General features: G+C 42.0%; 1 protein-coding gene across 1 annotated transcript; it reads left to right on the forward strand.

Moving 5' to 3' along the window:
* The first annotated feature begins 2,294 nt into the window (after positions 1–2,294).
* LOC6737895 (P protein) lies at positions 2,295–4,623 on the forward strand. The gene has a single exon (XM_002084687.4). It carries the CDS (start codon positions 2,348–2,350, stop codon positions 4,454–4,456), a length of 2,109 nt encoding a protein of 702 aa, XP_002084723.1. The 5' UTR covers positions 2,295–2,347; the 3' UTR covers positions 4,457–4,623.
* The last annotated feature ends 7,679 nt before the right edge of the window (positions 4,624–12,302 follow it).

Here is a 12,302-nt window from a genome sequence, read left to right on the forward strand (position 1 = left end):
CTTAATTATTTAATGCGCTGATTGCGCAATAATTCAAACGACCCCTTGCTTGGCTCAGCTTAGCCAGAGTCCTTCGAAAGTGAGCTATAAAGTGGACCATAGTAGTGACAGAAAAAATTAACTGGACCTTTATTGTTAACGAATAAAACGAATAGTAAGAAGATTACGAAAACAGCTTGTGAAAATGTAATTTAATTAGGCCAGATTTCATTTATGCTTCCGCTTTAGAAGGTCCACCCTAGAAAGGAAGCGTGTGTATGTAGTGAATGTGTGTGTGTTGAGGTGTCATAATTATCGCATTGGGTAGCCCAAATTTAATCAGATCACCGCACCATAGGTCAAGTCAAGGTGTGGCCATGGTTTTCCATTTGATTGCGTTGCTCTAGACTGCAACTAAATGAAGCGGGTAATGAATTACACTGAACTATATGCAATAAAGCAATGATATGTGTTATAATTTATTATCCTTTCAGTGCAATAGGTAAATCGAATTTCTTGTATTAGTAACTGGCTATAAATTTGTTTTAAAATAAATGCGGCATGTACTTCTTATATTACCACTTTTGATTAGATTTAATATATATCCGTGCAATGGGTCTGACTCAAATTCTTAGTTGACAACATATGGAGCTGAGTGCTAGAGTAAGATTTTAATAAAGTCCACCATCGACTTGGTGACCCTTGCATTTCATTTCATTTCCATATGCTGACTCTGTCAACCGCCTGTCTCTCTAATTAAACTTTATGGAGGAGGCAACATTTGTTCCTCACCAACGCCTTATTAAGCATTTTCATTATCCTGCACTTGACCAGCTCGGTCTCCTTAATAATGCTCATTTGCCCACAGAGCGAAACGAGAAATATAAAATAGAAAGGGAAATGCATCTGGGGTTGAGTGAGCATAATTAAAGATACTTCACCCGATGCCATTAATTGCAATGAACTAAGTGGATTAAGTGCATTTAGAAGGGCAAAAATAAGAAAAAAACAATAGAATGATGTGCTTATTGTTTTTAATCACATTGCTTATTTGTGAATAAATGAATCTGGCCCTGTCCCTGCGTTCATTATGCAATCAGCAGTTTTCAATTAATGGCTAAGACAACATGCCCCGCTCGCCGTATCCCAATTCCATTAAAACACGAATCAATTTAATAGAGTTCTCACACCCCCGCCCCACTTCTTCCAAATACCCATTCTCTAGAGATAAAGCAAATATTGGTTCTCCACGCGTTGCATGTGTATCGTGGATACAAATAGCAAAAAAAAAAAAACAAAAAAAGAGCACGGGGAAACAAAATCAATCGAAAATGTTTGCTGCACTCAAATTAAAAACACAAACAAACCAATTCCAGGCTAGTGTAAGAGTGAATGTAAACAAAGTGGCAAATAAATTTGATTTGTATGCAACAAACGTGAGCTGAGCGAAATAAATACACTGAAAGGATGGACTCGAGCTGCAATTTCTGCATTTAAAATGGTAAAACAGGCAAGGGCTCACACATATACATACTTGCCCCTTTTGGCCCTGGCATACATACATACTCGCAGCCTTGTTGTGCGGCACAAAATTTGCGCTATTAATATTTGCATTCAACTGGCAACAGCCCAAGCAGCCGAGCCACCCATTCCAATCCCCTGCTGCAACTCCTCCTCCTGCTCCTCTCAACACTCCTTGAAACTATCAACACATCTGCCAGCGGCGCATTGTCAGTTGACAATGGTCCTTTGGGGAGATGGAGGGGGCAGGGGGCATGGGTGCAGGGCGCAGGATTCAGGATTCCGGGGGCCAGTGGCTTGGCAATGGTGCGTATTATAGCTGCAGCTATGCGAGGGTTTCAGGGCAGCCGTATATGGGGTTTCTCTATATTTAAAAAGGCTCAAGCGACACTTAACTTCTGCTCAAAGCACGTCCTACCCAGCATGGGATGCACAGTGGAAACATTCAGTTCAAAAATGCTTGAAAATGATTCATCTTTTGGTATAAATTTCCCTCGAAAAGGATTATACTGTGGTAAGAGTGTTGCAGTAATAAATTTAATTTGTTAATTGCTAGTAGTTAGTACAGTTTCAAGCTTGTACTTTTATACTGAATCTGTAAAATTCAATATTTCCATTAAATAAATCAATAAAATATAATAAAATCAGTTGCGAAATATTCATATTATTCAAATTATATCATATTTCAAATATATTTTTATCCTGTGTGTAAATATACTATTTAATTATGGAAAATATGAAGATTTTTAAAACTAGTCGCAATTACTTTTTGGTAAATATCAACACATTTTAGCCACTTTTTCTTATATTCAAAATTTTAGAGGATTTACTTAGACGTACCTTTCAAATGAAATTCCTGAGTGATATTTTTCGTGTAGCAACTTTGAGCCAAATAGACGGAGTGCGCCAGGCATGGCCTTCGTCGCACCAATCGAGCATTCCCCGTAGACTACGGATGCCTGAACAACCTGAACCGAACTACTTGGATGAGCCGGAGACAATCTCCGTTGGGCGATTCATCTTCAAGATCATAAAGATAGGTGCGCTGCTGCTGATTTGGGCCTTCTTTACTTACATTCTGGTTCGGAACGCCACCACGCCGGACTTGACATCGGTGGTCACTGTGTTGCCCAACGAGACTGTGCTCCGCCGGCTGTCCGTGCCCCATGATGCGACTGAGATAACGCTGAAGGGTCCCATCGATGTGCAATTGCAGAAGCATCAAAGCGTGATCATGGAGACGCCCCATGTGGGTGTACGCGTGGAGTGGCGTGATTCGGAATTGAACACCACATTCTGGAGCTCGGATATGTGGATTGTCTATCTGGTCGAGAAGAGTGAGACTTTCACGAAGACGTCCAAAACCGTTGAGATCTCGGAGGTTACTAATGCCCAGGCGGTGATTTCGCTGGAGAGCAGAAGCGAGGAGCCGGTGTCGCTGCTGATGGTGGTATCGGTGTATCCTTTGGTAACGGAAAATGGTGTTCTCTATGCCACTCTGCTTCTGATCGGTTTGTATATACTGATTGTCTTCGAGCTTACGGATCGCACATTCGCTGCTCTTATGATGGCCACCACTGGGATAGCGATTCTAACGGCGCTGGGAAATCGACCGACTCTGGAAACAATAATCTCCTGGATTGATTTTGAGACTCTGATACTGCTCCTCGGTATGATGATACTTGTGGCCATAATGTCCGAGACGGGCGTATTTGACTGGATGGCTGTGTTGGCGTACCGAATATCCAAGGGTAATCCCTGGCCAATGCTCCTGCTGCTCAGCTCAATTACCGCCATCATGTCCTGCATGCTCGATAATGTGACCATGCTGCTTCTGATGGCGCCCATTGCGATCCGTTTGTGCGAAGCCATGGCCGTCCAGACGCCACTTGTCCTGATAGTGGTGGTGATGTACTCAAATATCGGTGGCACCCTCACTCCAGTTGGAGATCCACCCAATGTGATCATTGCCACCAATGTGGAGGTGGTCGCCGCCGGAGTGGATTTCCTCGATTTCACCATTCACATGTTGCCTGGCGTTGTAATGGCGGCTGTAGCGGGCTATGCTGTCATGTATGTGACCATGAGGAAATCTTTGTTTAAACTGGAGGACCAACAACTTGAGCTGGCAGCTGAGCGGGAGAACACTAGACGGCGATCGAGTGCGGATATTACGGCTCGGGCAGAAGAAATGCGCAGACAACAGCCGACGGGACGTCAGTTACTGAAACCGGCCGAAAACTATTTTCAGACCCTGGCCCATTTGGAGGCACATCATCGCATCCGGGACAAGACGCTGCTGATCAAGTGCCTCTTCACGCTGTGCTTTGTGATCATCTTTTTCCTGTTGCATTCGCTGCCCTTTATGCACGGTGCCACATTGGGTTGGGTGGCAATTTTGGCCGCCTTCCTGCTCCTCATTCTGGCCAAGATGAACGACATCGAAGCGATACTTGACCAGGTCGAATGGTCAGCGCTGCTCTTTCTGGCCGCTCTATTCGTGCTCACTGAGGCGGTGGATAAATTGGGCTTCATTCGCTGGCTGTGCGATCTCACAGTCAAGGTGATCATGAGCGTCGAGGAACATCATCAGACGACAGTGGCCATCCTGATAATCATCTGGCTGTCCGCCATCCTGTCGGCCTTTGTCGGCAATGTCCCGGTGACCACGATGCTGCTGAGACTGAACATTGAGTTGCACCGTAACGATGCCATCAGCGTTCCATTGACGCCCCTCATTTGGGCCTTGTCATACGGCGCCTGTTTCGGTGGTAATGGCACCCTGATCGGGGCTTCGGCCAATGTTGTCGCAGCGGCAATCGCCCACCAGTATGGCTATAAGATCTCCTTTGTGCAGTTCTTCATCTACGGCTTTCCCATGATGCTGACCAGTATTTTTCTCGCAACGGTTTACCTGCTCATCGCGCACTCGCTATTCACGTGGCACAAGACGTAGTTTTCCAGGATACCAAGACAATCGTGGCCTATTTTCGATGTCCCTCTGGATGTTACTCCGATTCTGGCACATGGCTTCTGTAAGGAAGTGTATACATTTTGCAAAATGTAAAGTAATTCGTCTACCCCATTAAAGTTTACTATAGTTTTTAAAGCTAGCAATTGAAATAAGTGTATATGGATGGCTAAGCAAGATAAGTAAGGTATTCTTAATTAATTTTACTCACTGGAGTTGTTGGAATTGTTTTTATATATTTTTAAGTTAATGAAAAAAACCATATAAAATTACAAAAAATAATACCAATTTTTAGCCATATATTTAAAATTTCTGACCTTTCTTACCATTTTGCCCACTGTAACTTTTAATATAGCATACTTTGGTGCGCAACGACCCCGACGACTCGAGCTGCAATGACAATGCGTAGCTTGGCTAAATTCTTCCGCTTAATCGCGCAATAATAGCTCAAGGGTGTTAAATATGCATAAACAGCGGCAACAAAGGCAACAACTGCTATTACAACTGACTAGATCTGTGTGCAACAGCAACTGAGCCGCATATGCTGCAAGGTCCTTGTGTGTCTAAATATAATTCCAACTGTAAGGATTCAGTTAAATGAAGCTAATTTAAAGATGCTCCTAAGCCACAAAAAACACCCTATCTGGCAAATTAAAGCGAATCGGGTGTTGCTTATTTACTTAATTATGGCAATCAAAAAATTCTTGGGAAAACGCAAAACAAAAAACCTCAAGGGAAAATCAAGGGCAAACCGAGAACAGCAAAACATGCTATACCCCAATAAATCAACTAATTAAATATTCCGATTCGCAGTCAAATTGTTTGATTTTTGCAAATTTAAACAGGCCCCCGTTGCTCCTCTTTGCATTTTTGCTCTGATTTGATGTCGCGACTTAATTCATAACGTTGGTAAATAACAACAGCCGCATATATTTATATATATATGTCGTGGCGAAAATAATGAGTATGCGTGTAGTCGCTGTTTACTTCTTCTCCAAGTTCCCTTTGCTATTATGCGTGTTCCTATTTATGAACACGTGGCGAAAATAATGAATGCGTTTAGTCGCCGTTTACTTCTTCTCCATGTTCCCTTTGCTATTATGCGTGTTCCTATTTATTGTCAATGTGTGAGGATGAATAGATGAATTATCTAGGACTTTGCAAAAACGAGAGCGATAGAGCTGTTGCTGAACGTGGCCACTTGCGCTGCTTGGTTAGAAAGGGAAAACTATATAATGAAAAGGAAATGCCAAAAATTGAGAAGAGACAAAGCAGGCTGCACGAAACGGGAGTGAGGTCATTAATCGTGGAGAAGCCAAAGCAGACGCAAGTGGACTCGTTGACTGCGCACAGCTGCATAAAAATTATATTGTGAAAAGAGTTATGAGCAACGCTGATATGGACGGACGGACGGACGGCGAGGACCCTGATATTCTTAACCCGACATCAGAAGTGGGATCTGTGCCACACCCTGCATTTTCTGAGGATCAGTGGCGTGCAGTAGTGGAAATGCAAAATCGGAATTTTGCTGAACTTGTAAAAATCATGCAAGTGACGCCGGCACGTGAGCAGCAACCTAGTTATGATGTTAAGCTACCCAAATTTAACCCTGATGCTGCATGCGTAGAGGCAGCAAAGTGGTGTTCAACAACCGATATAATTCTAACTGAGCACCCCCTTAAAGGAAGTAAATTGATCATCGCACTAAGTAACTGCATGGAAGGAACTGCATCTCAGTGGCTAACACAAATCTCGTACCAGGGTATGACTTGGCAAGAGTTCCAGGAATTATTTCTGCAGCGCTTTGAAACCGAAGAGACGCCGGCCGCTACGTTTTTAAATTTACTCAACAGCCGCCCGACTGCCGATGAATGTTACGCGGTGTATGCGAGTCGGCTGGTGACGACGCTGACTACAAAGTGGCGGAATATGGAAATAGAAGAAATTGCCGTTACAACTGTTCTTGCGCATATGGCAAACATTGACAGTCGTTTGCAGCGCGTCCTCTTCACATCCAATGTGCGTACCAGAAGTAAGCTACAGGCGGAGTTAAAAGCGTTTACGTTCGACAAGAAGCGACATGCTCGAGATGACAACCTTGGACCTGACCAGAAGAACCGTAAGGCATCGCCAGTTGTATGCCACTTCTGTTCAAAGCCGGGACATCGAATTGCTGAATGCCGAAGTAAAATGCGACAAGATAGACAGGCGAAACCGCAGCGTGAAAAATCAAATGTTACGTGCTATCGGTGCGGCCAACCGGGACATTTCTCCAACCAGTGCCCGAAAAACGGAAGTGCAGCCAAACAAGATGTGACTCAACAGAAGACTGTTAACCAATGTTGTGTGATTGAGCCAAAGGGAAGCTTGCATCAACGAGGTGAGATCTATCCAATTTGTTTCGATTCCGGTGCAGAGTGCTCCCTTATTAAAGACGACATTAGCAATAAGTTATCTGGTAAACGTATAAACAATACTGTAATGATAAAAGGCATTGGTGGTGGCAGTGTGTGCAGTACATTGCAAATCTTGAGTGAAGTCACTATAAACGAAAATATTATGGAAATATTATTTCATGTAGTCCCGAACGAGCAAATGAGGAATGATATTCTGATAGGGCGAGAAATACTTAAACAAGGCTTTTATGTAATTTTGACATCCGATAATTTTAAAGTTGTAAAATCAAAAACTGTTAATAATTGTTCCGTTACTGAGCGATCGTTTACTTTGTCCGATATTGACACCGAATTAGTCGACAATGAGAAAGCTCAATTAATTGAGTTACTTGAAAAGCACTCGACTTCATTTACCAACGGGATACCTCATACTCGAGTAAATACAGGCGAAATGAAAATCCGTTTGATTGATCCAACTAAAACTGTTCAGCGCCGACCTTATAGACTTAGCCCCGAAGAGAGAGAAGTAGTGCGAATGCAGGTGAGCGAATTGATAAGATGTAATATTGTTCGCCCAAGTTGCTCTCCCTTTGCTAGCCCCATGTTGCTCGTCAAAAAGAAGAACGGAACCGACCGTCTATGTGTTGATTTTAGAGAGCTAAACTCGAACACGATTTCGGATAAATACCCCTTGCCGCTTATCAGCGATCAAATTGCTAGACTTCGCGGAGCAAATTATTTCACATGCCTGGATATGGCAAGTGGTTTCCACCAAATCCCGATTCACCCTGAATCCGTGGAATATACTGCATTTGTGACCCCAGACGGCCAATTTGAATTTCTTACAATGCCTTTTGGCCTCAAAAATGCGCCATCTGTTTTCCAGCGCGCAGTCATAAATGCACTTGGTGACCTTGCTAACTCTTTTGTAATCGTTTACATGGACGACATAATGGTAGTATCGCCAACCAAGGAATTGGCTTTGGAAAGGTTAAAAACTGTTTTGAATGTTCTTACAAAGGCTGGTTTTACCTTTAACCTTTCTAAATGCAGTTTTCTCAAAACAACGGTTCAGTATTTGGGCTATGAAGTGCGAGCTGGAGAAATTCGTCCGAATGTGCGAAAGATAGCTTCATTAAGCTCCTTGCCTCCTCCTCAAACTGTCTCCGGCGTTAGACAATTCATTGGCTTGGCCTCTTACTTTCGCAAATTCGTGCCTGGATTCTCCCAACTTATGAAACCATTGTATTCACTTTCCTCTGGTAGCGGCAAGATTACATGGAGCGCTGAGCTGGAAGAGATCAGACTTAAAGTTGTGACGATCCTCACAAATGAACCTGTTCTGGTAATCTTCGACCCGCAATATCCTATTGAGTTGCACACTGATGCAAGTGCCTGTGGATATGGAGCGATACTTTTGCACCGTATAGAAAGTAAGCCCCATGTAATCGAATACTTCAGCAAAACAACTACCTCTGTTGAATCTAGATATCACTCCTACGAGCTGGAAACCTTGGCAGTGGTAAAAGCCGTTAAACATTTTCGCCATTACCTAATTGGCCGTGAGTTCGTTGTCTATACAGACTGCAATTCATTAAAAGCTTCTCGCACAAAAATAGATTTAACACCCAGAGTTCACCGCTGGTGGGCCTACTTACAATCGTTTAATTTCGAAATTCAATATAGAGAGGGTAAGCGTATGGCTCATGTGGATTTCCTATCAAGAAATCCTTTATCACCCGAACACATTTTGTCAATAAACAAGATTCCCGAAAAACGAGTAAATCTGTCTGAAATTTCAAGTACTTGGCTTCTTGCTGAGCAACGGTTAGACCTTGAGATAATAGAAATAGTTAACAAATTGGAGTCAGATGAATTGGCTGAAAATTTGGCCAAAACGTATGATTTGCGAAAAGGTGTATTATATCGCAAGGTCCAAAGACGAGGTAGAACAAGTTATTTACCAGTTGTACCCAGAGCTTTCAAGTGGTCAGTAATTAACCAGGTACACGAGTCGATAATGCATTTAGGGTGGCAAAAGACACTTGATAAAGTGTACCAGTATTATTGGTTCGCTAAAATGAACAAGTATGTTCGAAAATTTGTTTCAAACTGCATAACTTGTAGATCAGTGAAATCATCTTCCGGGAAGGTTCAGGCGGAACTTCATTCCATTCCGAAGACAAGTATACCGTGGCACACCATCCACATAGATATAACGGGTAAATTAAGCGGCAAGAGCGATTTGAAAGAGTATGTCATTGTTCAGATCGATGCCTATACAAAGTTTGTTTATCTGTATCACACCTTAAAGATAGATGCCGAAAGCTGTGTTAATGCTATGAAATCTTCTATATCCTTATTTGGAGTACCAGATCGCATCATCGCCGACCAGGGCAGATGTTTTACTAGCTCTAAGTTTTCCGAGTTTTGCGTATCGCAGAAAGTTGAACTTCACTTGATTGCTACGGGAATGAGCCGTGCAAATGGGCAAGTGGAACGGGTGATGGAAACACTGAAAAATTTGTTGTCAGTGGTAGAATCAAGTCAACGGTCGTGGCAGGACGCACTTGGCGAAGTCCAACTTGCACTGAATTGTACAATTTCTCGTGCCACTGAGGCAAGTCCGTTAGAAATGTTAATTGGTAAACAGGCTCGACCCCTTGGATTAGTTCCCCCATGTGAGACCGAATGTGAAATAGATTTGGCAACTGTTAGAGCTCATGCGACAGAAAATATGAAATCCTTAGCGTCTTACGACAAATCCCGATTTGATAGCAGTAGGGCAGCCGTTGACAAACACCACGTAGGTGACTATGTGCTATTGAGGAATGAAGAAAGACACCAAACTAAGTTAGATCCGAAATTCAGAGGACCGTTTTTGGTAACTGAAGTATTAGAGGGTGACAGGTATACACTAAAGTCGTTGACGAGTAACCGATCGTTCAAGTATTGCCATGAAGATATACGTAAAATGCCGGATGCAGAAATCCCGAATGAGTTAAACGAGAATGTAGAGCAATAGCTGAAATATAGAAACAGTTGAATGAAAAGAAAAGCCCGCCAATGAGTTCTTTTGTGAACGAGAGATATCCGTCTAGGTGAGACGATGAATTGTGAGTTATCCGTCAGGTGAGACGATGAATTGTGAGTTATCCGTCCAGGAGAGACGATGAGTTTGGATTGAATTAATAATTAAGTGTGTGTGAACTGGCGGAAGATCGATATATAGAAATCGATAAATGATAATGTTAAGATAATTTGTAAGCTGATGTATTACTGATCAATGGAACTGAATATGAAAATAGAATAAGTTATCCCAGCAACCATGAAAAAAAAAGCTGTTTTGTTTCTTCACAGAATTAAGATTTAAGAAATACACCTAATAAAGTCAAACTATGGAAATTAAATGTTATTGAATAGTGATGAAAGTATGTGATCTTGATATCTTGGTATCTCGGTATCAAAAGCTTACACGAGGACGTGTAAATGTCAGAATGGCCGTGTCGTGGCGAAAATAATGAGTATGCGTGTAGTCGCTGTTTACTTCTTCTCCAAGTTCCCTTTGCTATTATGCGTGTTCCTATTTATGAACACGTGGCGAAAATAATGAATGCGTTTAGTCGCCGTTTACTTCTTCTCCATGTTCCCTTTGCTATTATGCGTGTTCCTATTTATTGTCAATGTGTGAGGATGAATAGATGAATTATCTAGGACTTTGCAAAAACGAGAGCGATAGAGCTGTTGCTGAACGTGGCCACTTGCGCTGCTTGGTTAGAAAGGGAAAACTATATAATGAAAAGGAAATGCCAAAAATTGAGAAGAGACAAAGCAGGCTGCACGAAACGGGAGTGAGGTCATTAATCGTGGAGAAGCCAAAGCAGACGCAAGTGGACTCGTTGACTGCGCACAGCTGCATAAAAATTATATTGTGAAAAGAGTTATGAGCAACGCTGATATGGACGGACGGACGGACGGCGAGGACCCTGATATTCTTAACCCGACATATATATAAACATACATATTTACCAAAACACGCGACAGTTGGAAAAATGAGTAAAATATCAAATGAAATGAAATGAAATAAAATAAAACGTAATGTCTGATTGCGTTGGCGTTTTTGGCTTTTCGAGGTTTGCTGCTTGCCAATGGCAAACATGAAAGCAGCTTTGCATGTGAGCAGAGCGCCAAACAAAAATCGAAACAACAACAAATTGAATGTAAGCCACAGCAACAATATGTATGTGGCAACAACAGGCAAGAGCAATGGCAACGTAACGCTAATTACCTTAATTGCACGGGGCGTGTAGAAACACTTGATGAAGGCGACGAGGACAAAACTTTAACTTGGCCTCTAGCCTCTAACGTTACTTGCTCGGAATTCTAAGCCCGGAACAGAGATGGTTCCGTGAGTAGAGGTTATTTTAAAATTAAAAAATGTGCACTATATAAATATAATATATAATATAATAATATAATATATAGTATATATACAAGTATAATAAAAACAACATTATTAAATATAATAACTTGTACTTTAAAAGCAGAATTATGTTATGGTTTCAATTTTAAATTAATTTTTTAATTAATTTTTAATTTTTAAAACCTTACTTTTAACTGTTTTATAAAAATGATTGTTAAATGAATTTCCAAGCAAAAACTCAGTGAATATTCTTGTAAAATATAAAGAAATATATATAGTAAAAGGGTATATTTAGCAGTATTTTTAGTAAGTAATTCCGCGAAATTTCTCTTTGAAATCTCATAAATCTAAAACATTGCGATTATAACGTAATATATATGGGCAAGTGTACTTGCATTATATTTATGCCAACTCTATTGAGGCTAAAAGAACACTAGTTACCAGGTTACGCGAAAGCGTCACGTTGGCATCGCGTGCTGGGCAACGTGTGCTGGATAATATAACGTATACGCCAAGGCGGCCAAATGTGTAGAAATGAAACATTAAATTACATTGGATTCTCGGTGCTCCCGGGCTGGCCTCTTACCCACTTATTGCAGCTGGCTGGTTGCCCATTGTCTCTCTCGTCTTTTGACCCCCTTTGTTTGGGGCCAGGTGTGGTTTGCACGTAGATCGCGCACGTAGCTGAAATTTTAAGCACTCCGAAAGGAAACCGAAGGATAGTCGGACATACCGCCGGCGGTTTTGCTCTGAAGTGCGCTTTAATAGTTGGCTGTCTGCAGCTGGCGCAGCTGGGAAATCGGAAAAGCGAAAAGCAACAGCACCGTGGCTGCGGCATTTGAATGTGGCGTGTCGGCAGGCCAGAGTGCTGTTTAATAAAATGGTGGGGCAAACAGAAGTCATGGCACATTGGATCTGCAACACGAACTGAAAGTGTAATTATGCAGATGTTTGGAGGATCAGCCACAACAATGATTTATGTATGTCTGCTTGGCCCAAAATGCCGTCCCTA

The sequence above is a fragment of the Drosophila simulans genome, chromosome 3L (genome assembly GCF_016746395.2).
Source record: "Drosophila simulans strain w501 chromosome 3L, Prin_Dsim_3.1, whole genome shotgun sequence".
NCBI lineage: Eukaryota > Metazoa > Arthropoda > Insecta > Diptera > Drosophilidae > Drosophila > Drosophila simulans.

Excerpts from the sequence above, each read along its gene's own strand:
- LOC6737895 (XM_002084687.4), top strand. The coding sequence starts at position 2,348 with ATGAAATTCCTGAGTGATATTTTTCGTGTAGCAACTTTGAGCCAAATA.